Source organism: Carassius carassius, chromosome 47 (genome assembly GCF_963082965.1).
Source record: "Carassius carassius chromosome 47, fCarCar2.1, whole genome shotgun sequence".
Taxonomy (NCBI): domain Eukaryota; kingdom Metazoa; phylum Chordata; class Actinopteri; order Cypriniformes; family Cyprinidae; genus Carassius; species Carassius carassius.
Genome location: NC_081801.1, coordinates 25799390 through 25826448, shown reverse-complemented (window position 1 = coordinate 25826448; position 27059 = coordinate 25799390). Strand labels below are relative to the sequence as shown.

The 27059-nt window shown below is 37.8% G+C and overlaps 1 protein-coding gene across 5 annotated transcripts in view; it reads left to right on the top strand.

Annotated features, from left to right (window-relative positions):
- LOC132130058 (SH3 and PX domain-containing protein 2B-like) overlaps positions 1–24099 on the top strand; it is a 39848-nt gene extending 15749 nt beyond the window's left edge. The window contains exons 5-14 of one of the 5 annotated variants that reach the window (XM_059541671.1): positions 6269–6360; positions 10260–10285; positions 10517–10552; positions 14782–14916; positions 16758–16859; positions 21193–21310; positions 21389–21585; positions 21983–22029; positions 22282–22407; positions 22521–24099. In XM_059541671.1, coding sequence (XP_059397654.1) covers positions 6269–6360; positions 10260–10285; positions 10517–10552; positions 14782–14916; positions 16758–16859; positions 21193–21310; positions 21389–21585; positions 21983–22029; positions 22282–22407; positions 22521–23969 — 2328 coding nt within the window. In that variant the 3' untranslated portion in view covers positions 23970–24099. Of the gene's footprint in view, positions 1–6268; positions 6361–10259; positions 10286–10516; positions 10635–14745; positions 14917–16757; positions 16860–18691; positions 19008–21192; positions 21311–21388; positions 21586–21982; positions 22030–22281; positions 22408–22520 lie in introns of those variants that run through there. The other 4 variants (XM_059541672.1, XM_059541673.1, XM_059541674.1 and 1 more) reach the window with 4 other exon arrangements.
- The last annotated feature ends 2960 nt before the right edge of the window (positions 24100–27059 follow it).

The window sequence follows — 27059 nt, the reverse complement described above, 5'->3', positions numbered from 1 at the left end:
GTCGAAAACTGCGTCTTGGTAGTAAAAACACGGCACGGTTTTGCAGCGTACAGTGTCACAAACAGAATGAGGCGATCCACCGGAAAAAAGAATGAATGAAAAATAGGCGGAAAATAGTTTATTTAAATTTGGCGCTCTCTCCTCAGAGCTGGTGATGCGCTCTGACGCACCTGTCAGCTGATGGAGGCGGAACTTACAGCGATCGCAAATTCCTGTCTTTCTTTTTTATTTTAGAGAGTTTTTATATATGTGAGAGTGTGTTTTATGTTGAATGTGAATGTATGTGCATGATTACCATCTGTTTGAGTGCAAATCAGCCCAAATCAGCTCGCTATTACTGAATGGTCACGTCTATCAAAGTGAACGCATCTATATGAATAGGGAGAGTGGATTATTTACTTCGGCACATTTGTGTTATTACCATCTGTATAAGTGGCCATCAGCACTTCAGAACTTATTTGCATCATAATTCATTGTAAAATATGCATCTCTAGCAATCTCAGGATTTTCTGTAATTGGAATACAAAGTTAAATCTTTTTTTATTTTTTATTTTTATTTTTCTTACTCAAATTATTCTTAATGTATTTTTCTAGTGCTCAAATAAATCCACTTATAAATATAATATTTTAATAATTTTGAGCATTATCAAATATGGTTGATAAAAAGTAAAGCCCAAATGTTCTTCTTTCTGAAGACACCAACATTATGTTTGTAACACACTGAAGTAGGAAACTGTTACAATTATAAGTTAGGTAGAGCACTTTCAGCTGTGAGTCCCATAATGGGGGGTGCTGGCTAACAGGTTAATATATTTTAAAGATGCAGTATGCATATGGACAGCTAGTGGTTGAAATGCATATTGCAGTCCAAATTCATATCATTAAAGAGTTGTTCTCCACCAGCTCCTTCTCGGGCTCGACGTTCCCACAGGTTGCCAGATTAAGGACATGTAACAGGAAAGAGTTCAACTGTTAGGAGATGAGCTGATTTATTCAGGTTTTAATAAGCCTCTGGACATAAGGCTTTTTAGGTTCGGGATGAATCTGCAACCTCTGACTCCATTTTGTTGTTGTTGCTGGCTTCAATGGCTGCAGTGCGTTGTGTCTTCCACCAACTGACAACCCGGGGTGTTGAAATCCTATTGGGTAAACTGGCAGTGGGCGGAGTCACAGACCAAAACAAAAACAGACATTCCGACATGGAACACACATTTCACAGCAGAATAACAGTCTCTAGTACATTTATGTGAACTTAGTTTGTTTTATAAATATCTGCAAACATGTATTTTTATGCTTTAGTACAGTAAAAAACAAATCACTTTAAATTGTAATTGTGATGTACAGCTGTATTTTCAGCATCATTACTCCAGTCTTCAGTGTCACATGAACTTTTAGAAATCATTCTAATATTATGATTTGCTGCTTGAGCAAGATTTATATTATTATTATCACAGTTAAAAAATGCTTGTGCTGCTAAATAAAATGTCAAAGCCTCAATACAGTGTCAGTTTTCAGGATTCTGTGATGAACAAAAAGTTAGCAAGAACAGCATTTTTTTAAGAAATATTTCGTAACATTTTTTCGTTTTTGATGTATTAAATGCATTCTTGCTAAATAAAAAAAAGCCTTAATGAGTCTGTACTTTGAAAAGTTGATGTACGTCTTAGCATTCGGCAAACGTACTTTTTATAAGAACTTTTTTGTAGAAATTTTCAAGGTGTTAAGCAGAGAGATCACATAATTTCTACTGCTTCGAGAAGGTTTTTTTTTTTATCTGTGGTGATCTGCGCCGTGAATTGAATTGCCTTAATATTAAAAAGACTGTTCTGTAACTGTTGGGCTTTTGGTGGAAGGGTTAAAGAGGGGAAAAAGTAAGGAATCTACATTTGGCAGCATAGTGTCTGCTTTAGGACAGGGGTTTGGAGCTGTGCTGAGTTAGCCTTCGTCAGCACATCATGGCTTTTGTTGATTTTTTTAAAGGGCTGTTTCTAAAGGAAACTGCTTTTTAAAATGTTGCTTTAACTGTTCTGTTTTTGGAGGTGCCTGTGTGAGCGGTCATGATCTGTGACTCGCCAAAGGAGGACTTCACCTCCAAAAACAACATTTAACCATCATAATTCCGTTCCAGTAATTCAAAGCAGCCCACTGTAAACAAGCGATGTCATCATCAGCCAATGAATCAGTGCGGTCACATGTTTGCTAGAAGAAATGATGCCTACGCTGGATGTGCAAACATCCTTAAAATAGCATCATTATTTTTATTGTTTCACAGTTTTTCCTGTTTGGCACTACAAAGGCAAAAAAAAGCAAAAACATTAAAGTACAGTATATGTAAACTATATAAACATTTAGCTCGGCCACTGCAGTCTGATTTATTAATGACTTTAATGAATACGTTATTTTAGACAATTTTTTTACAATATTGCTTTCATTTATGTACTCTTTCTAACCATAAAATGAAAGTCTATTAATGTATTTTAAATTGAATTAAATGTTTAAATTTAAACTTAAAAAGGAACAAATGGCCAATTTTCTCTTGAGTTGCATTCAAAGAAGTCCCAAAGTCATAACTTCAAAATCAAAGTCTCGTACTGAGTAGTAAAGAAACTTGTTTCCACCACTGAATAAAAAACAAAAAATTGCAGCTGTGAGTTATAAAGTCAATATTTAGCAATTTTGACTTTATTTTTCACAACTCTTAAGTTAATCTCATAATTGAATTTTTAACTCGCAACTGTCAGTTTATATCTCTCATTTCAAAAAAGCAGAATTGTATGAAAAAAAAGCAGAATTGCGAGATTCAATCATCTGATTTTTTTTTTTTCATCCCATGGCAGAAATGGGCTTCCACAGAGTATATGCTATATTTAGAATTATAATAAGTATATGAATACTATGAATTCAGACATACTAGTGTTTTTGCACAGTGCTTTTCGCCTACTATGTATTTAAAAAGTAGTCATATTTGGGGAATTATGAGGCTTTATTGATGTAGGCTGTATAGTAAAATGGATATTTTAGCTTTTCAAAATGAAAAAGCACTGTAACAGGGAGACCCAATATAACACTGAATGTATCATACACACAACCGAATGCATGAGGTTCAAAGAGGATCAGCAGCTGCAGAGGGATTGAATCTGTCATGATACTAAAGCCATGATTTCCACTGAGAGCTGGTGATGTCATACAGACATAGGAGGTCACATGATTCACCGCCTGATACGTACGACATCGAGTAAATGCCCCTCCAGCTCTGCTCGCTTATCAAACGCTGGAGCAGGATCTATATTAATTGAGGTGAAATATCAGAAATGCTGTTAAGAGGTTCTTTGGGCTTTAGAATCGGTTATATTGATGATTACTTTTTATTTTTATTATTAATATAACTGAAAAAGTAAATACATGTCCATATCCCACAAATGCAATGTCCTGAACTTCACCTTCATAAAAAAAAACATACATTCAGCCCTGTAAAGCCTGAAATAAACTAAATACATCATATAAATGTAATAATTGAACTGTTTATTGAAACTTTGTTGTTTCGTGTCATATTTTATAAATCAGGCTTTCAATGGTTCATACAGTATGACATAGGAGAATATCGCACTCACACTAGAGAAAAAATAAACAGCACATTTTTATTCAGAAACTGAGCAGTAAAATTTTTATAGTTGTGGCCAAAATTAAGATGAGATCTTAATAACAATATTCAGAGAGACTACTCACTTAAATTGTATAAATATCAGTCATTATTATCTCCAGTAATATGTATACTAAAAAATTATATAGTAATGTGATATTTAAAATCTTAGTTTTATGATCACATTTTTTTTTCATATAATGCAATCCAATATAATATCAATATAAATTGAGAGATGCACAAATAAACGCTCCTCAAAAGCCTGAAATACCTCAATACTCGCAATGATTAACATTTACACATTAACAATATAAAAGTTATTCTTAGCTTTACTGGTAACACACATTAACTGATAGCTGAGAGGTTTTCTTCAAACTCCTAATTTGCTACTAATTGGTAGTTAGTAAAGTATTTGTTATAGTTAAGTTTAGGTACTGGGTCGGGTTTAGGGATCTAGAATATAGTCATGCATCAATATGTGCTTTATATGTACTAATAAACAGCCAATATGCTGAAAATATGCATGCTAATAAGCAACTAGTTCATAGTGAATAGTGTTCCCAGTATCAAGAAAGCTGTAAATATCACTGATAATAAATGTGCTATGTGGTAATTGTGTTCTTTTTCCCTATAAATTACTACTTATAGGAAAAGAATTATCAGTGACCATTACAATAATGTTAACAAACAATGCTGTTCTTCTGAACTTTCTATTCATAAAAAAAAAACAGAAAAAACATTTCAACATTAATAATAATAATAATAATAATAAATGTTTTTTTAAGTAGCAAATCAGAATATTAGAATGATTTCTGAAGGATTGTGTGACTGGAGTAATTATGCTAAGTCAGCTTTGATTTTTCCTAATAAACTGTTTAACTGCACTTGCAAGTGAATATTAAATAATGTTGTGGGATAATTAAATATATTCTTAATAAACTACAAACATAAAATTATATAGATTTATTTTGTTCTCACTTTCTTTCTTGTAACTCTTCCCTCTCAGTCACACAGCTGACTGAGAGGCTCATTATGCAGCTCATTATGCAGCTCATTATGCAGCTCATTAAAAATTTAGAAAATTTAAATCAACATATTGTTTTCTGAGATTAAACAAGATGATTTTCACATCATTTTGAGGCAATATATTCTAGGCTACAAGCTCCAGGTTTGACAGTCTTGTGAACAAATGTTCTGTATGTGTTTTATGACCTTATTTCAGTGACTTCAAAATTGTAGTTTTTCACTAACCACGCATAAACGTTGTTTTTTCAAAAACACAATCATGTACATACATGCTCTTTACATATTATTATAGCCCAGTTTCAGACACCAGCCATGTATATGTTTATAAGCAACTGAAAAAGCACAAAAGTCAGGACATGTCAAAACTTCTCCAGGCCCCAAAAATACCCTTAGACCTTAGAAGTTTTATCTAAAATGTTACACATTTGCTTTTAGACATGTACCACAACCTTAAGAATTAAACTTAAATGCGTTGTACTTGCTAAAAAGAATGAACTATCAATCAGACTGTGTACAACCGGTCTTTCATGATGATCATTTAAGACATGTATCAAATGTAATACATCAGGCTTCATAAGGTTCAACTTCCAATATGCCACTCACAGAGTTAGGTGTTATCTAAATGCTATGGTATATACTGCAGTATTTAGTGAGCAATAACCTGTTCCTTTATGAATAGCATGTGGCTATTCCTCTCTCTCTCCTGCATAAACACACACAAACAAAACAATCAAGATAATGCACCCACCCAATCGAATGCATTTACTGTAATTGGCCTCCATAGACCCAGTGTCTCTAGGGAATGCTAATGAGCGGGGAGGGCAGGTACTGGACCCTGGGGCCATCAGTATGTGGACATCAATGAATAAGATCCATATCCATTCACTCTTCACACAAACCCAATGGTGAGAGGCAGACCAGTCTTCAGCATCCCATCCCCCTTATCTCAATAAAACAAGCATGATTTTGCCATTCAAAAAATGCCATTGAGCATTGCGCAAATGTGCAATTGCTAGAGTAATTGGCGAGTCTAAAGCAATTTGTGAACAATTGGCCCAGGCTCTGCAAGTTTAAAAGCCAGGTTAGAAAAGGGCACCTTGAGCAGATGCATCTGAGTGTGAGAATTTTAAAATTCCAGTCAGGTCAGACATCAAAACTCAGCACGTGGACAGAAGGGACGTCCGTCTGGAGGACACTGAAGCAGCACTTAGCTTTATTACATTAAAGCTCTTCTGCCAAAATATACAACAGCAAAAAGCATCTTCTGTAAGTCAGGAGGCACATGGAGCTTTATTAGATGTGGGACTGGATCGTGTGGTTCACTGCGAGCAGGACGAGTGGTTGATAAAGCAGAAACAGATTGCCATCAATGTCTAGTAAGACACAGTCCATCTGCCCTCACAGCATGCCTCTGATATGAAAGCAGAACATTGAGATTCAGAGCGATTATGCATTTGAGTGCGTTCTGCATTAAAATAAATGAGGGTAGAAACAAAAGAAATGAAACAACTTATTATTATACTTGCTTCTTAAATGTTTACCGTTGTTTCTGTGTTGATTTCTCAACAGCTTACACTGTAATTGTGTCTATTTTCCCCTCAGGCCCTGATCCAGCTGCCAGTGTACATCTCCCAATGTGAGGAGGTTCGCTTGTTCTTTGAGACACGTCCTGAAGACCTGAACCCACCAAAAGAGTACGTTTACACTCCATGCAGTACACACACACACATTAGAAATCAGCCAAAATGACACAGATAACTTAAAGGGATACTCCACCGCGAAATGAAAATGTTGTCATTAATCACTTACCTTCATGTCGTTCCAAACCCGTAAAAGCTTTGTTCGTCTTCGGAGCACAATTTAAGATCATTTGGATGAAAACCAGGAGGCTTGTGACTGTCCCATAGACTGCCAAGTAATTTACAGTCATGGCCAAAAGTTTTGAGAATTACATAAATAATAGTTTTCAAAAAGTTTGCTGCTAAACTGCTTTTAGATCTATGTTTCAGTTGTTTCTGTGATGTACTGAAATATAATTACAAGCACTTCATACGTTTCAAAGGCTTTTATCGACAATTACATGACATTTATGCAAAGAGTCAGTATTTGCAGTGTTGGCCCTTCTTTTTCAGGACCTCTGCAATTCGACTGGGCATGCTCTCAATCAACTTCTGGGCCAAATTCTGACTGATAGCAACCCATTCTTTCATAATCACTTCTTGGAGTTTGTCAGAATTAGTGGGTTTTTGTTTGTCCACCCGCCTCTTGAGGATTGACCACAAGTTCTCAATGGGATTAAGATCTGGGGAGTTTCAAGGCCATGGACCCAAAATTTCAACATTCTGGTCCCCGAGCCACTTAGTTATCACTTTTGCCTTATGGCACGGTGCTCCATCATGCTGGAAAATGCATTGTTCTTCACCAAACTGTTGTTGAATTGTTGGAAGAAGTTGCTGTTGGAGGGTGTTTTGGTACCATTCTTTATTCATGGCTGTGTTTTTGGGCAGAATTGTGAGTGAGCCCACAATTTTTTTTGGAGAGAAGTGGCTTCTTTGCTGCCCTTCTTGACACCAGGCCATCTTCCAAAAGTCTTGGCCTCACTGTGCGTGCAGATGCGCTCACACCTGCCTGATGCCATTCCTGAGCAAGCTCTGCACTGGTGGCACTCCGATCCCGCAGCTCAATCCTCTTTAGGAGACGATCCTGGCGCTTGCTGGACTTTCTTGGACGCCCTGAAGCCTTCTTTACAAGAATTGAACCTCTTTCCTTGAAGTTCTTGATGATCCTATAAATTGTTGATTTAGGTGCAATCTTAGTAGCCACAATATCCTTGCCTGTGAAGCCATTTTTATGCAACGCAATGATGGCTCCACGCGTTTCTTTGTAGGTCACCATGGTTAACAATGGAAGAACAATGATTTCAAGCATCACCCTCCTTTTAACATGTCAAGTCTGCCATTCTAACCCAATCAGCCTGACATAATGATCTCCAGCCTTGTGCTCGTCAACATTCTCACCTGAGTTAACAAGACGATTACTGAAATGATCTCAGCAGCTCCTTTAATGAAAGCAAAGAAATGCAGTGGAAAGGTTTTTTTGGGATTAAGTTAATTTTCATGGCAAAGAAGGACTATGCAATTCATCTGATCACTCTTCATAACATTCTGGAGTATATGCAAATTGCTATTATAAAAACTTAAGCAGCAACTTTTCCCATTTCCAATATTTATGTAATTCTCAAAACTTTTGGCCACGACTGTACAGTGTCAAGGTCCAGAAAAGTATGAAAGTTGTCGTAAGAATAGTCCATCTGCCATCAGTGGTTCAACCGTAACTCAAACTGCCTATGCTCTTCTGTGTCAGCCGCACCACAAGGACGCAGTGTAGGCAGAAACAGAAGAGCGTAGGCAGTTTGAGTGATGTGGAGAGACACAGAGGAGACTGTTGACAAAGGAGTTGTTGAATAAAGTTGTTATTTTTGTTTTATTTCATGTACAAAAAGTATTCTCGTCGCTTCATAATGTTATGTTTGCATCACTGATAGCAGATGGAGTATTTTGACAATGTCTTTCATACTTTTCTGGACCTTGACAGTGTAAGTTACTTGGCAGTCTATGGGACAGTAACAAGCCTCCCGGTTTTCATCCAAAATATCTTAAACTGTGTTCCAAAGACAAACAAAGCTTTTACGGGTTTGGAACGACATGGGGGTAAGAGATTAATGACAACATTTTCATTTTGGGGGTGGAATATCCCTTTTTAATAAGCCTAAATGTATATTGAGATAAATAAATAATAATAAATCAATAAATTAATAGCCACTAGCCTTTACAGCTCACCAAATCTAATACAATTTATAGTGTGATTTAAAATAATAATAATAATAATAAACACTTATATAATATAATAACATGTTTATCTGAAATAAAATAAACATGAGCTAAAATAAAAAAATATATAAATTAAATATAAAAGATCCTTGAACTTTTTTTGTTTCAGCTTGTTTACAGTATTTCTCATTTTCATTTGATTAATTTTTTTTTTCATTTTTTGTACTAAAATAGCAAAAAAAGAATAAACAGACAAAAGATATACAGTCGTGGCCAAAAGTTTTGAGAATTACATAAATATTGGAAATGGGAAAAGTTGCTGCTTAAGTTTTTATAATAGCAATTTGCATATACTCCAGAATGTTATGAAGAGTGATCAGATGAATTGCAAAGTCCTTCTTTGCCATGAAAATTAACTTAATCCCAAAAAAACCTTTCCACTGCATTTCATTGCTGTCATTAAAGGAGCTGCTGAGATCATTTCAGTAATCGTCTTGTTAACTCAGGTGAGAATGTTGACGAGCACAAGGCTGGAGATCATTATGTCAGGCTGATTGGGTTAGAATGGCAGACTTGACATGTTAAAAGGAGGGTGATGCTTGAAATCATTGTTCTTCCATTGTTAACCATGGTGACCTGCAAAGAAACGCGTGCAGCCATTATTGCGTTGCATAAAAATGGCTTCACAGGCAAGGATATTGTGGCTACTAAGATTGCACCTAAATCAACAATTTATAGGATCATCAAGAACTTCAAGGAAAGAGGTTCAATTCTTGTAAAGAAGGCTTCAGGGCGTCCAAGAAAGTCCAGCAAGCGCCAGGATCGTCTCCTAAAGAGGATTCAGCTGCGGGATCGGCGTGCCACCAGTGCAGAGCTTGCTCAGGAATGGCATCAGGCAGGTGTGAGCGCATCTGCACGAACAGTGAGGCCAAGACTTTTGGAAGATGGCCTGGTGTCAAGAAGGGCAGCAAAGAAGCCACTTCTCTCCAAAAAAAACATCAGGGACAGATTGATCTTCTGCAGAAAGTATAGTGAATGGACCAAACAACAGTTTGGTGAAGAACAATGCATTTTCCAGCACGATGGAGCACCGTGCCATAAGGCAAAAGTGATAACTAAGTGGCTCGGGGACCAGAATGTTGAAATTTTGGGTCCATGGCCTGGAAACTCCCCAGATCTTAATCCCATTGAGAACTTGTGGTCAATCCTCAAGAGGCGGGTGGACAAACAAAAACCCACTAATTCTGACAAACTCCAAGAAGTGATTATGAAAGAATGGGTTGCTATCAGTCAGAATTTGGCCCAGAAGTTGATTGAGAGCATGCCCAGTCGAATTGCAGAGGTCCTGAAAAAGAAGGGCCAACACTGCAAATACTGACTCTTTGCATAAATGTCATGTAATTGTCGATAAAAGCCTTTGAAACGTATGAAGTGCTTGTAATTATATTTCAGTACATCACAGAAACAACTGAAACATAGATCTAAAAGCAGTTTAGCAGCAAACTTTTTGAAAACTAATATTTATGTAATTCTCAAAACGTTTGGCCATGACTGTAGAGACAAAAAGTACTCTGAAACGAATTACTAAAACTGTAACTAAAATTAAAATAATAAAAAAACATTATAGTAGAACCATTAATGACACTAAAATAACACATAATAGTGGAGTATCATGGATTTAAAAATGTTTTTACATCAAGAAAAAAAAGATATTTAACATTCCTAGGAACATGAATGTCTAACCTGCATATCTTCATTTACAGGGAACCCAGTGGAAAAAAGAAATCGGGTAAGGACATGATTTTGTGAGAAAGTGTCATGTGTAAGTTGGATTTCAGAGCTGTAATTCATGTTGGCTGTGGTAAGTGTGCCCTCTGGTGACCGTGCACTTTATAAATGTTTCATTTGAGGTACAGAATGTGCCGCTCGCACCCTTTACTGTGGATGCTTTCATTCCTTTGTTACTTGAACTTTTCCACCTTGGCCCTCACGCCTGCTCTCATTCATGTTCCCTCATCAGGCATTGTGAAGCGAGTGACTTCTTTCCTAAAGAGAGGTAGTAACAGACACTTGCTAAGCCATGCTCTGTGTGTGTGAGCCCTCGAAGCGTGGGCCTTCCTTGGGAGGGCGTTTCTTAGGTGGGCAAGGGCTAAGCTTTGAGCTCTGTATCTGTGTGATGTGCATGGAGGTGTGGTGGTGGCTTACTGGAGGACCATTTAGCAGATAGTTTAGTTACTGGTAGGGATGTAGCGATACACTCCAAGCTGGTTGAAATTCAATAAAAATATGTAACCACTTCATCGATGGTTCACCCAAAAGTTAAAATTACCACATGATTTGCTCACCCTTTTTACAGTCAAAATCTCGACCCCCATTCACTGCCATTATAAAGCTTGGAAGAGTCTCTGATGTGAACTGACTGTCTTCAGAAAAGTATATTGCATAAAAAAGTAGGGTCTTTAGTGCAGCGCTGCTTTGTTTATCGCTGCTGTTCCAGAGGTGCCACCTGCTGTCAGAGAGTGCATCTGCGTCTCATTCAGCTCTTCTGTGGTTTGTTTCATGCAGATTCGTTTTATATAGCATCATTTCACAATGCTAAAATTCTGTTTTTGCTTCAAATGTTGAAATTATACAATGCAATTTAAATCAAAACCTGCTCATGCGGCATGTATACAGCAATTGGATCGTGATTTAAATATAACGGATTGTTAATTGACATGTTTCAATTTCACAAAGAAATGTGCAGCATTTTGTCTGAGAAACAAAAAAAGGAAACGTTTTTATTTCTAATTTGTCTTCTAATATATCTCATTTTGTTAAAAAAATAAAAATTGAATTGTGAAATCAGTGAATCGTTACATCCCTATGTAATTCTACTGGCAATGGTTATAGTGTTCCTTTATAATAGTAATGCTTTAGCAAAGCAGCAGTTAATTATGACTTTTCTTCACAAAGTAGAAGAGAGCAGCGCCTACACCAAATGGACACAAATACATTCAAAACCTTATTTTGAGTTCAAATATGTATTTTTTGACGTGTTGTGAGATGCACAAAAGTGATTCTGCTCAGTACTGTAATATTTACAATTTAATATTTAGTGCATGACTGGTGTTTTGTGCTTAATTATGCTCTCATCAACCTTGTGATTTAAAATGTTCATCAGGGCTTTACAATTTCTATGATAATTTCTGTAACTTATTTAGTCAATCATAATTGTAAATGATTTAGACAGTGTGCATCTTTTGTGTTGAATTCAGTAGAAAATTACACTTTATCTGTGAATGATTTCAAAATAATAAGAAGCGAGGAATGTTGTCTAACATGCACATTTGAGCTCTTCTGAATATACATTTTGTGATGCTTTTATGAACTTTTTGAATAGTCAAAGTGTTGGTTGCATGGAATTTCAATGGAGAGATGGAAATCCCTTCAGGTTTTATTAAAAATATCTTAATTTGTGTTTTGAGCATGAACAAAAGTCTTTTGGGTTTGGTACAACATGAGTGTCATGGCGGCGCGTCCACACGCAGTGGCTTCTCTCTGTCCCGACAGAACGGTGTTTTCGTGTTTTTTGTCTTGTGAGTCGCAGTGTTTTTGTACGTCGTCATCGCGTCTATCTGTCTGTAAGCGCACATACAGTCGTGAGTTTCTGCTCGATGACGGCAGAACCACATTTTTACAGTTAAACTCCGCTCACGCGGAACAGCTGCGGGATCTCGGACTGCTACGGTGGCCTACACCATCACCGACCCCCACGACTGCATCTCGCCCACAGCAGAGGCACCACAAGCAGTGTGAGAGGAAGCAGAAGAGGGGTAAGCGCGGAGGTATCGGGGCTAGGCTAACGGCTAACCCACACAAGCCAGCTATCCCCACCATTGTACTGGCTAACATACGCTCTTTGGACAATAAACTGGACTACATTCGATTACTATGTTCAACTCAGAGGACTGTAAGAGACTGTTGTGTTTTTGTGTTCGCTGAAACATGGCTCAGCAACAGCGTTCCAGACGGCGCTATTCTCACTGATGTCTTCACAGACATTTTCAACATCTCACTTAGTCAGGCTGTTGTTCCCACATGTTTCAAAACTACCACCATCATTCCAGTCCCGAAGAAGCCATCTCCATCCTGCTTCAATGACTACCATCCTGTTGCACTTACTCCCATCCTCATGAAGTGCTTTGAACGGCTAGTCATGCACAACATCAAGTCTGCCCTCCCCACCTCCCTGGACCCCTTCTAGTTTGCATATCGGTCCAACCGGTCGATTGATGGTGCCATCGCCACTACCCTCCACTCAGCACTCACACATCTGGACAAAAAGGACTCATACGTCAGAATACTGTTCATAGACTTCAGTTCAGCATTCAACACAATCATCCCTCAACAGCTCATTTACAAACTGATTCAGCTGGTTCTCAATACTTCGCTGTGCGACTTTCTGACTGGAAGACCTCAGGCAGTACGGGTTGGCAGCAACACATCCAGCACAATGAACACTGTGGCCCCCCAAGGATGTGTGCTGAGCCCCCTCCTCTTCACTCTGCTGACCCATGACTGCACACCGTCACACAACTCCAACCTCTTCATTAAGTTTGCATTATAATGTAGTGGGTCTCATTAGCAACAAGGATGAGACACACTACAGGAGCGAGGTGAGCCGCCTGGCCGGGTGGTGCAGTGACAACAATCTCTCTCTGAACGTGGAGAAGAAGGAGATTGTTGTTGACTTCAGGAGAGCACACACTCAGCACGTTCTTCTGACCATCAACAGTGTGACTGTGGAAAGAGTGAGCAGCACCAAGTTCCTGGGTGTGCACATCACAGAGGACCTCTCCTGGACTGAAAACACAGCAGCACTGGCCAAGAAATCACAACAGTGTCTCTACTTCCTCCGCAAATTGAGGAGAGCCAGAGCCCCGCCCCCCATCATGTACACCTTCTACAGAGGCACCATCGAGAGCATCCTGACTTGCTGCATCACTGTGTGGTAAGGTGCCTGCAACGTATCCTGCCGAAAGACTCTGCAACACATAGTGAGAGCAGCAGAGAATATCATTGGTGTCTCTCTCCCCTCCCTCCAGGACATTTACGGAACCCATCTCACCCGCAAAGCCCTCTGCATCACAGGTGATCCCACTCACCCATCACACAGCTTCTTCAGCCTGCTGCCATCAGGGATGAGACTGCGGAGTCTCCAGGCCAGGACCAGCAGACTGTAGGACAGCTTCATCCATCAGGCTGTCAGGAAGCTGAACTCCCACCCGAACTTGCCCCCCGTCCCTCTTCTGCCCCAGGCACTGAACTATGACCCCCAACCACAAGCCCCCCCCCCAGATCCCACATCACCAGGTCCTTCCACCCCCCCCCCCCCCCCCACTCACATACGATGACATGCACCAGTCACTTTGTGCAGTATTGGTCTGCTCACTACCTCATTTACCATTGAACTGACGCCATTCTACTACCTCATCAGTCAGTTAAATAAAATAACTGCTCTTGAGCCCTTTGTCAGTTTAATCAGACTGAATAAGCTTCTATTTGCACTAAAAATCTTTTTATCTGCACTGCTTGTTCACTTCACTGATTTGCACTCTATCTGCCATGTGCCTTGCGCTGCTTTATTTAACTTTATTTTTCATTTTATTATATGTCTTTTTTACATTCCCTTATTGTATAGTTGTATCTACATTTTATATTTGATCTAGATTTTTAGCCTCTACTGTTAGTGTGTAGAGTGTGTGTTTAGCCTCTATATGTATGCACCGGGGGTTTGAGAGTAGCGCAATTTCGATTTACATGTGGAATTACGCAATTACATGTGGAAGAATTGACAATAAAGCAGACTTGACTTGAAAATTATGAACATTATCTTTGTTGTAAACATGAGATGTTTTTGAGAGAACCTCATGAAATCATTCACAGAATTGGGCAGATCAGTTCAGCTGGAACACAGTCAGTATCTGCTTCAGTGATTAAGTAAATCACCAAACTAATCTTCATGCACTGCACTGGTGTTTTGTAATTATATTGTTTTAGGCTCTAGTAAATGTGCTTTGCAGAATAATCAAGACATTTTTTTGTCTAGTAAGTTTTATTCCAATTATTGCAGTAGCAGTGTTGCTGATTTGGTGTGGGTTTGTTTCCTTGCAAGACTCTCAGCACTAAAACCTGAGGCTTTCCTGCTTTGATCTTTTTCACTCACATTTGCTTTTTTCTTCTCTTGTGGTGTTTGTGGGACACCAGGAGAGTTGTCGATAGCTGTCCCGTCTGTCCCTGCAGGAGGAGACTTGTCCTCAGCAGACCCGCTGCTGCTGGAGCAGTACGTAGCTGTCACCGACTACGAGAAGCAGGAGAGCTCTGAGATCAGTCTGTACGTGGGGCAGGTGGTGGAGGTCATCGAGAAGAACGAATCTGGTAGGAGCCTTCCTTGTTATTGTCAGTCTTTGCCATTAGTTCCTCCAGACCATATTCACCGTACACAGAGTTTTATAAATACTGAGGTCCAAAAACGATGGAAACCCGTTTCTGCCACTGAATTAAAAAAAGGAAATTGCATAATTGAGTTTATATCTTTCAATTCTGACTTTCTGAATTTTTTTTCTCGCAATTGCTTGTTTGTTTTTCTGACCATTCAGACTTTTTTTTAAGTGACATGACATTCAGCCAAGTATGGTGAACCATACTCAGAATTCATGCTCTGCATTTAACCCATCCAAAGTGCACACACACAGAGCAGTGAACACACACACACACTGTGAACACACACCCGGAGCAGTGGGCAGCCATTTATGCTGCGGCGCCCGGGGAGCAGTTTGGGGTTCAGTGCCTTGTTAAGGGCAACTTAGTCATGGTATTGTCGGACCGAGATTAATCCACAACCCTAGTGTTAAGAGTCAAACTCTCTTGCAATTCTGAGATTATGTCTTGCAATTCTGACTTTTTTCTTGCTATTCAAAGTTTTTTCTCACTATTGTGAGTTATCTTTTTTTCTCAAAATTTTGACTGTTTTTTCTTGCATTTCTGATGAATTGTGAGAGATAAACTTACAATTGCGAGTTATAAAGTCCAATACCGTGTTGGGGGGGGGGGGGGGTTGATATTTTGATATTTTAAAATTGTGAATTTATATCTCTCAATTCTGAGAAAAAAAAGTCGCTATTACCCTTCTTTATTTTTTTTACTCTGTGACGGAAACAGGTTTCCTTAAAAATAAAAAAAAAGACAAGAAAAGCATTAAACCATGTCAGTTGTCAGTAATAAGCACAAAACAGACTCTCAAACATGACAATCAGGTTAAATGTTTCAATGAATGATCCACAATACAAACTGCAAGTCCTTTAGTGAAATTTATACTTTTTTTATTTCATCATTTTGGATTGAAATGCTAGAAATGTGTCTCAAACGATACATAAACAAGCAAAATTTGTTTTTATGATGAATTTGTATGAGCATTAAAAATGTAATAGTTTCAGCAACTTGTTTCTTTCTTGAAATAATCAGTGTTTTTGAACGAATTGATTCAATGAATGGTTCAATTGCTCGCTCTTTTAGACAGTCACTTGATGCCACCTACTGGCTATATGAAGCAAGTGCTTTGAAGTCACTGAAAACCACCACTGATGCAAACACAGACAAGTGGAGCCATACAGTGCTTTTCATTTTCCTCTGTGTCCGTCAACTTATATGTTAAGCATATGTTTTATGAATCATTTCCTTAAGAAAAATTAATTTACCGAAGGGCTACCAGGAAGCTATATTTGCTTTATTAAATTAATTCACAATATGTGCACATCATTCATTATTAGCTATTAAACTTGTGCACAATCTGCTGAAAACAGCTTCATCACATTCAAAATTACAAATTAAACGAATCACATAAATCATAGCCTATAGGCGAAAAAGGCCTGTCCCTGATCAAACAGTGTTTAAAAGTTAACAACATAAAACAGCTGTTAAATATTAAATGTTATGTTTAGTTTCTTAATATGTCACACTTTCTGGCTGTTAGCCAAAGTGTTGCGCAACAGCCTATGAACTGTAAAACCACATACTTTGATCGGTCATCTCAAACATTTTCACACTGATTAGCACAAGTGATTAAAAAAGTCATCTATCTTAACTTTGTGCAATATCCTTGAAGCAGTTCTTTCAGAACTCTTATTTAATATGAGGCCCATCTGTTAAATGTTAACAGTGAATATAGTCATAATTTACTCTCATACCCTCATGATGCTCTGCACCCGTCTGATTTCCAGGCTGGTGGTTTGTCAGCACTGAGGACGCTCAGGGATGGGTACCAGCCACATGTCTGGAGGCTCAGGATGACCCTGATGATTTCTCACTCCCGGCTGAAGAAGGTAAAGAGTCCTGCTTGTCATCAAGTCATCCTCATCAGCAACAGCAAAAAAAAAAAAAAAGAAACCTGTTTATGCAGATTTGGGATCTCTGAAAGATAATTGTGCAATTTGTGGAATGTGCATTCATAGTTTAATAAACAGGAACTATAAGAATGACTAAAAGTAAGCCATTCATGGGTTGTCAAGAGTTGAAACTCTTTTTGTGGCACTTTCACAACATTTCTCTGTATTAATTTCCCTCTAGCCCTAAGTATTAAACAGGATTTCTGCAGGATTTATGAAGGTGAATGTAACTTTTTTTTTTTGTCAAGACCAAGTAAAGAAATCTCAAGGAATAAATTGAACAGAACACATATAGTGTCTAAAATTAATTGTCTTACATTAGTGACGCTTCAAAGTTTGGAAATACAACTTCCACAATATTTACATTTACCTTTTTTCATTTTACCAAAAACAAACAAAGAAAAGCTCAATGTTTGAATAGTTCTCCTCACAAACACTAGAATATGAACATCATTTTTACTGTACCTTTCTCAGGACTTGTCATGTTGTTCAATGCAAATATCTGAAGATTCTTAAATCCAGGACACTTACTCGAGGATCAAAATGACATGAGATGAGAGGCCTGATCAAAATGAAAGTGAGTTTGATTAAAACTAGAACAAACATCTGCCAATAAACTCAGAAAATCAACTGAATTCCGTAAAAAAAGTATGATTCATGCTGCATTGACAGATATTTGTTCTCATTTTAAGCATAAACTCAGTTAATTTTGTTCAGTTTCTCAGATAACAAGACTTCATATGTTCAGTTTTCATCTAAAGTTAATGTATCGTGATTTAAAGATGTTTATATATTTTTGTTTACACTTGCAAACAAAAACACATTCTTGTAGTGCATGCAACATTTATTGACTTTAAATTTAAGACTTTCTGCTCTGATTTAAGGACCTTTTAAGGTCTTCAATCGGAGCTAAACAATGGGTATCTATAAGAAAAACACTCCTATTTTTAATTTTAGAAACCATTGCATTGTGAGAAACTTGCATCATGTTGATGTTCGTGTTCATGTGTGAAAGTTGGCCTGAAGCAATGGCGTATATATGACAAAAATGTTAAAATATAACACAAACTTATTGTTAACTGGTTTCACGATTTTCATTGATTACGATGATCATGTTAATGGATTGATTTGATTCAATTCGATATCAGGATGCATTGCACCCTCAATTTTCAATATTACTGCACATGGCTACTTTTTCTTATACATTTTATATCACATTTATTTTGTGCATTTTTATTAAATGATATAAACAGGCTCCTTTTTTTAAATAATTACAAATGAATAATAAATCAAAACAGTTGATAAGAATTTAACCAACTTAATGTAGCTTCAAAACATACAAGCAAATATAAAGTAATAAAGGGGGAAAAAAGACAAATACAAGTGATAAACGGAGTACTGTCAGTATCTGAGAGTGCTTTAAGTATTTGAAAGTTTACAAGTTATGGGTTTTTCTTTTTTCCTCAGCATTTTTGCTGTTTGATTATTACTAATGAGATCATAGACAGTGGCAGCTGTAATAGGTTGCATTCACAATAATGCACAGATAAAAAAAATGCTCAGAATCAATACTAAAATGTTTAGAATTGTTGCAAAGATAATTGCAATGCATCGGAGAATCAGTGTTTTTCTCCCACTACTAATTGATTCATTTTGAAGTGTCAACTTTGGCGGTGCACTAGCTTTATATGAGGAAATTATGAGAAATTTGACATTTTTTGGTGAAACCTATATGGGCGAACCTTGCTGAACCAGATAAGCTTTTGTTTTGCAGTTCTGTTTAGTAGCACAAAAATTGCACACTTCTCCAGATGTTTTAGAGAGGGAGTCTTACTCAGATGTTACTCAGAAAGAGAGATGAGGTTAGAGTTGTTCTTACTTCTTCATATGTGAGAGCAGTCTTTAGTTTGGTTCTGCACTACATGGCAAAGATGAGATATTTAGTAGGCCAAAGACGTGACCTGAAGGTTTTCACATGTGTCTGCTTGCTCTCTGCTGGAGTGTGCCGGAGTTTCTGGTCACTGCCGAGGCACGTTGGTCGCCGGCGTACTTTAGGGGATCTGTTCAGCACAGGCTTTGGCCAAGGTGGAAAGCACAGTCCTCTATTGTGACACATTATGCATGTGTGACCCCTGCATGTGGTGCATGTGCTTCGACCTGTATGTCTTCTAGAACCACCACAGCACGAATCAGGGAATTGCAACACTGGGGCCATTTTTTAAAACCATTCTTTGATTTTAACTCATGCTCATGCACCTGAGAGTTAGATGGTGTTTATTAATGCAAGACAGTTGATCATAAAAACTCAATGTCAAACAATCAAACACAATCACAATTTAAACAAATTATAGGAACAGTTCACCTGCTGCTAATTTACTCACCCTCAGTTTTTTTTTCTTTTCTTTTTTTTTTAGCAGAACAATAAATTCGTTTTTTTAGCTGAAATGCAAGTCAGTAGCTGCCCATCCTTGAGAATGAAAAAAGCATATCAAGGAAGCCAAAATGAATCCCTGTGACTCCTGACAATATATATTGAGGTCTTATGAAGCGTAACGATCAGTCTGTGCAAGAAACTTTATTACCTGTGATCCAGAGCCTTAGAAAAACAGTCCCCAGAGATGTCTGGTTCATGAACAAAACACTCTTTTGAACTGGTTCTTTTTTTAGTGAACCAGATGAACCAGTTCACCATATCAGACTGAATCATCTGAACCAGTTCACAGCTCAGGCAGCACAGATCTACAAGTTACTCAATCAAAATTCACTTTTAGACGCCTGACAGTCATTGCGACTGGAAATGAGCCAAAATAGCAGCGTATCTGATGAGCGTGCACATGTGTGAACAAGGCACTTGAATGAAGGCGTGAAATGAATGTTTTTATGGTATCTCCTGATTCATGTAAAAAGCAGAGCTGATAAAGACTAGTTTATTCACTTTATATGATTAAGACATGGAGAACTTCAGCGTTTCTCATGTTTATTGGGTGCTTTAGTAATATAATTGTGCATACGTTATGTTATTGCATGATTATGTAAACAAACTAGTGAATTGAACCAGTTCATTGAAACGAACCGTCCAAAAGAATCGTATTTCCCCATTTGCCTGAGCCTCTGGATGAGAGGTAATGTTGTATAAAAAAAGAAATAAATAAAACCTTTCTTGCACAGACTGATCGCTTTGCTTCATAAGACCTCAGTATATAATCAGGAGCCACATGTATTCATTTTATGTTCCTTGATGTGCTTTTTTTATTCTCAAAGATGACCAGCAGCTGACTTGCATTCTATGAATCACCAAGGACCAAGGTTTCAGCTAACAATCTTCTTTGCTATTCTACTGAAGAAAAACATTTTATTTGCTGCACCTGGTTGGCTGTAAACTGAAATTCAGTACTGAATGCACTCCAGCCGAGGGACTTTGGTAACACTTTATAATAACTTTCATTATTAATATTCATGTAATCTTAAATATTACTCAATAAATAATATTACTTTTGCTTATACATGTCATTAGATGTTCATATCCTAAAGTATTAATCTTCGACATGTAACTCAAATTGAGTCTAGTATTATATTAATTATATCAGAAATAAATCAGAATGACTGACAGTGCAACTAAAATATCACAGATAGGAAGCATATGAAGTAAATGAATATGTTCAAGCTAAAGTTTGTATCTGGCATAGAACTGAACATGTGATATAAGAGATTTATCAAACCTGATGTACTCCTGTTTAGATTGTGATTTTGTTGGTAGCATGTGAAAACAAGCATTCTTCCCAGCAGATGAGCTTATGCTTTCATTACTTTGAGTCTCGGATCAGATTCTCCCTACCCCTCCTTCATCCGCTATTCATCAAAAAGCTCAAAACAGAAAGAGCAAATGCAGATTACAAGCAGTCATTTACTATATAATAAAAGTACAGATGTAAAAAGTGAAGCAAATTTACCACTGCACGTTTTCAACTATTTTGTCAAAACAATGAAAGCATTATAATATCAATCAATCGTCTAAAAATGTCACTGCACTAGATTATTTTATTTAAAGGAAGAAAAAATGTTTATAAGCAAATGAATAAAAAAAGTATTTGGACACTTTCTGGTCAAGTCGAGTTTTAGTGGAATGTTGTTGTATACGTTTTTGTGCAAAATACAGAAAACGCAACTGGTAAATGGACTGTAGTGGTTGAATGTTATTCATGCATGGCTAAAAGTTAAACCTTAACTCCCACCTTAACTAAAAGTTCAAATATAACTTTCATATCCTCAGAGGAAAAGTACACTGCAATCTATCCATACTCTGCACGTGATCAAGATGAGATTGATTTGGAAAGAGGCATGACTGTTGAGGTCATTCAGAAAAACTTGGAAGGCTGGTGGAAGATCAGGTAAAATCAAATGCAAATGTCCTCAGGAAAAGTACTTAACAGGCATTATCTTAGAGGTTGTCTCCTTCACCCCCATAGATACCAAGGAAAAGAGGGCTGGGCCCCGGCGTCCTATCTGAAGAAGGCTGATATCCTCAGTCAAAAGATGGCTGCTGGCGCTCCAGTTCATGCCAGCACTAAGGACCTAGAAGTGGCTTGCAAACAGCAGAATGCCAACAAAGAAAACAAGGAGAATCAACGCGACCGATTTTCGCCATTTTCAGAAAGCAAGAGCAGTAAGCAACAGTTTGTTTCATTGGAATCTAAAAATGCCAAGTATTTAAGGTTACTGACGACATAAAACTAACTTTTTGTGACTTGAGAACATTTACTGGTTGTAAATATATATATATATATATATTTTTTTTTTTCTACCAGCTATACCAGCATGAGCAGTTTGATTCTATAATTAAAAAATTTGAAGCAAAAACAGAAAGGACTGAATTTAGAATTTTATGTTACCGATTACCTCCATTGTTCAAAGCATTCATGTATTATCCTTCCATAAGAAAGGGTATCCGATGTAAAATAAATATGCAGAAGGTTTACTGTGGGCCTGCTAACAGAAACCGTCAAAAGTAAGAGAGACAAAAGATTGTGGCCTTCTAAAATCTGTCTTCTTCTCTTCTGCAGAAGCAGGAGCGCGACAGAGACCACCACCACGCCGTGATCTTTCTATAGTAAGGGTGATCATTTACAATTGCATCTCAAATATTTCTAATTCTTTCTTCAAGGTTCTACAGGGTGTATCAAGGGGTCCTTCTCATTGTTATTTGTGAGTCTTGTGGGGGGGGGTTGGCTAGTTCAAGATGGCTAGTTCAACTGGGCTGGAAAATGGAGGAGCGAGGAAACAAGGAAGCATCAATTTGAGGATTGAGAAGCAAAGCACCCAAAATTTGTCATGCTAACTCTTGGCCTGTCTCTTATTCCAGCCGCGAGGAGTGAATCTGCCTAAACCTCCAGTGGCCCCACAAGTAGAGGAGGAGTATTACACCATAGCTGATTTTCAGACAACCATCCCAGATGGCATTAGCTTCCAGGCAGGAGTGAAAGTTGAAGTGAGTATAACAGCAAACAAAGCTTCAGCTTTCGTTTTTGACTAGTTCTAAAATAAACGCATCTAGATATTCCACATGCATCTCTACACTTACCCCGCATCTTGTACTCCCAGGTCATCGAGAAGAACTCTAGTGGCTGGTGGTACATTCAGATCGAAGATAAAGAAGGCTGGGCTCCAATCACATTCATTGACAAATACAAGAAGACTAGCAATGCCACTAGGCCTAACTTTTTGGCCCCACTTCCTGGTGAGATGGATCAGCAGAAGCTTGATGATGCCTCAAGCAATAATACCAACTCTGAGCATAGTTGGTCCAAACCCCTGCCGGACGAACCTCCATCCAACTCTGATTTTTCCACCCGATCCAAGCTGAGGGAATGGAAGCCCAATGCAGTTAAAGGGAACCCTCATTTTTCAGGGCCCTTACCTCCTCCTCCTCCATCCTCACCCACGGCTGAAGAGAAGCCAGCTTTACCGCCAAGAAGAGAATCCATCAACAAGAGCATGGAACTGGAGGACAAACCCAAAGCAGACCTTCCTAAACCCCTCCCACCCAAACCACCAGCCCCAGGGGTCATCGTCCCATTGGTGAGTCCAAAAGCAGCCCCTGTCAAGCTAGACAAACCCCCAGAGATGAAGGAGGAGAAGAACAAGCAACTCTACCTGCGCAATGAGATGGGCTTGGAGTGTGGGCACAACATCTCAGCAAAGGAGGTGAAAAAGTTCAACCTAAAGCATGTGGCCAAGCAGCCCACCAAACCCAAAGCAGATTTGCATGAAGACAAGCCAGATTTGGCCAGCCCAGCTCCGTTCCTCAAGCCGAAACCAGTGGTCAGACCAAAGCCCCCCCCTGCGACCAAACCAGAGCCGGTGGCCAAGAATGAGCTAGACATCACAAACCTTCGGAGTAAGCTTCGTCCATCTAAAGCTCCAGAGCTCAGTGGCAACTCGAGTGATCCCAACCAGCAGAGTGATCCTCCCCCGAATAATGGCAGAACAAACGACGAGTCAAAGCCCCCCAATAAACAACAAAATGGCCATGACCCATCAGAAACAACTAAACCACCACCAACAACACCAAAAGAGCCTCCCCAAAGGCCTTCTGTTGTACCTAGAAGACCTCCTCCACCAAAGAAAGCCTCTGAGCCGGCCAGTCCTACAGACACCAAAGCTCCCCAAAAAGACTTGCCGGAGGCCAAGCCGTCGGCCCTTCCTCAGAGCAGACCCCCGCCACCCAAAACAAAACCAAAAGACAAGGAGAAGGAGAAGGAGGAACCCAAGGCAAAAATACCTGTGCCACCAAAGCCCCCCATTAAGATCGAAAAACCAGGGCCTCCGAGAGACAAACTCCCACCTCTTATCAAAGATCCGGCCAAGGAGGAGCTGTTCTTAGCTGTGGCGGACTTTGAAGGAGACGATCAGACGCCTCGCTTTAAAGAGGGTGCTGTTTTCGAAGTTCTGGAGAAAAGTAGCAGTGGCTGGTGGTTTTGTAAAAATATGAGCGATGGGCCAGTGATGGAGGCCTGGATCCCTTCCAATTACCTGACCAAGAAACCTTAGGTACTCTTGACATGGCTGCCTAATGAAAACATATTTAATTAACATCTTTTATTTATGGATACCTTTTTTAAAAATCACATTCCATCCTTTGCGAGTTCAAACAGGCCATAATAATTTGTTTGCTTGCGTTTTTTTAGCCATGCGTGCTTTCATATTTTAGAACTGAACATCAAGGTTCTTTTCCTATGTTGAGCAAACTTTATATGTACCGCTAAAGGTTTAAGTGACTAGCAATATATTAATGACTTTTCGCAGCCTCTGATATTGTGCCTTAGGTTTTCACAAACAGTGGCGCCCATTTCTGGTTTCATTTTTGTCACATGAATGTTCTAGCAAATATTGATAAAAATAAATAAATAAATAAAAAAACAGCCCCCATTTAGCAGTACCAATCATATACTGTACATTAGTGAATAACATCATACCTCAGAATAGCCATAATTTTGTCATTATTTTATGTCAGTATTGCCCAAACAAAGTATTTTCATATCACGGACAAAGGTGCTTAGATATTTTAGTCATTTTCAAATGGTTTAACATTTATGCTTGACTGGTTTCGAGCAAACATTTGATAAATATGTTTATTTGTAACACTGCAGTTGGAAATGTGGTACTAAAATATTTCTTGTCTTTTTCGACAGTTTTGTTTTCCATTCATTTATCAGAAAACAGTGTTAAACAGGTGCCCAGTCTAACCTGACAATACCAGGAGCACCGGAAATATGCTCTATGGTCATCAAAATGCATTCATAAAAGCACCCCATCTATTAAAAAATGTGCAACAAATGCAAGTGCCTTAGTGTGCAAAGAATAACGGAAGGTGTTCTAAAGTAAAAAAAAAAAAAAAAAAAGAAAATGACAAAAAAATAATAATAATATGAAGGATAATAGAGAGAAGAGGGTAAATGGTGCAAGTATGAAACTTGAGTTTCATAGAAACATAAAATTAGTTGAAACTCAAACCAGTTAAAAATGAACAAATGCAAGAAGACTTTGGCAACCTGTTTGCATTTTCTTTTCTTTTTTTTAGCATTTCAGTGTTGTTGTGTCCATAGTATTTCAAGTTTTGACAACTTTTTCTTAATGTAAATCAAATAAACATTTCAAATACTCGAAATGTTTTATCATTATTATTGTGAGCAACTCCATGTATACTGGCATTAAACTGTAAGCGAGTGCTATCAACAGTTCACTTTTTGTGCTGTATTCTATTTATTGTCTCTTTTGAGTTTTCTGGTTAATTTATTTCCTAATTTATGGAAACTTTTTTGGTAAATGTTATTACCAAAAAATAAATAAATAAAACTGGATCTTGCAAGGCAGGGGTTTTTCAAAATCCCCCAAACGATGTCCACCTTGCAAGAGAACCCTATCCTCAACGTAAGCAATAAAGAAGAGCTAAACATGCTATTTATGTTTTATAGATGTACTTGATTTAAACAACTGCAGTTGCAGTAAATTGACAACCAGGAATGAAACGCTAGAATAAATGAATGGTGATTCATTTATAGACTTTAGACTCTAGTCTTTAAAAAGTATATTGAGAACATAATATAAAATTACTGGATATTATTTAAACTAATGAACTGTTTTTGCAATGTTATGTCTCCATTTTAAGGTGTGGAACCATTAAGATTTATGAAAGAAGTGTCATATTCACCAAGGCTGTAATTATTTTGGGAAAAACATATACAATTATTATTTTTATTTTTTTAATATTGATCATAAATTCTGAAGGATCATGTGACACTGTATTTTCAGCAGCCATAACTAGTCTTCAGTTTTTCCATCACAGAAACAAATTACATTTTAAAAATATATTGGTATTAAAAATATAAAATAGACTTTTAAATTGTAATAATGTTTCATAATAGTGTTTTAATGATTTACTCTTAGCTGTAAGTGTGCAGAGTTTGAGCAATAGGACACGAGGAAGAGCTTTCTTTGCTGTTTCAGATGAATCTCAGCTGTGTGCGAGTGTCATACTGATTTTATAAAAAAGCTTCTGCAATATTGAGTAACTAACACTGCAGCTGCAATATGACCTGGTTTCTGAACATCTCTAGTTCAGAGCTCAAAATATACTTGCATATACTCACTTGGTTTTAAACTATGAATCAGAAAATGGGGACAATATATTATTTTTGTATGTTCTTTTACCTATACTATTAGTAGTAGTAATTATTATGCTGGTGTTTGACTGACTCGAACAGGTTTTAATACAACTCATCAACAGAAGAAAGAAACTCTTCCAGGTTTGGATCAACATGACGCTGAGTAAATAAGGACAGAATCTTTTTTTTTTTTTTTTGCTAAAACGGCTATTCCATAAAATGTTAATCTAATGCTAAATCCTCAAAGAAAATGACCAAAAGAAAAAGATAAACATCTGATTTATTATTCTAGATACTCTGACAGGACAGTTTCTCATCATCCACACTGAAGCTTTGGTTACTCAGAGTTACAGACTCCGAAAGGAACCACGACATTGTGCTCCACAGACATAAAAAAGACATGAAATCCTCATACCTTCAGGCTTCAGGTATTGTAAAGATTTGTAAATATAAATCCTTCAAATGGCCGATGTAAAATAACAACACATATAAAATCGGAACACAACAACGTATTGCACTTTGGTTAGGTGACAGTAACAGACAGCAATAATAAACGAGAAAACATGGGTAAACACATTTCTGAACTTTGGATCGCTCTGGTCTCGTCCAGTGAGACGCATTTACAGTAAATGTGCCAGAGGCAGACAATAAACTCACATTTTGGTGAACACTGCAGAATAATAAAAGTGGCAAATTAGTTGCCGTCTAATACATAAAACACAAAAACACTCAACTTAATGTACCAATTAAAATGTACACTTTTTCAGAAAAGAAAATTAAACAAGTGCCTTTTTTCAGCATTTAAACATTTGTACAAGGAAACTGGTTATAAAAGAAAAGTAGCAACTTTATATATATATATATATATCATAGATCATAGAAAAAATAAAAACAAGAATATGCAAGGTTTGTACAATACATTTGGCGATACAAACTAAGTTAAGGTAAACTAAGGCAAGCGAGTCTGTCAGAGCTG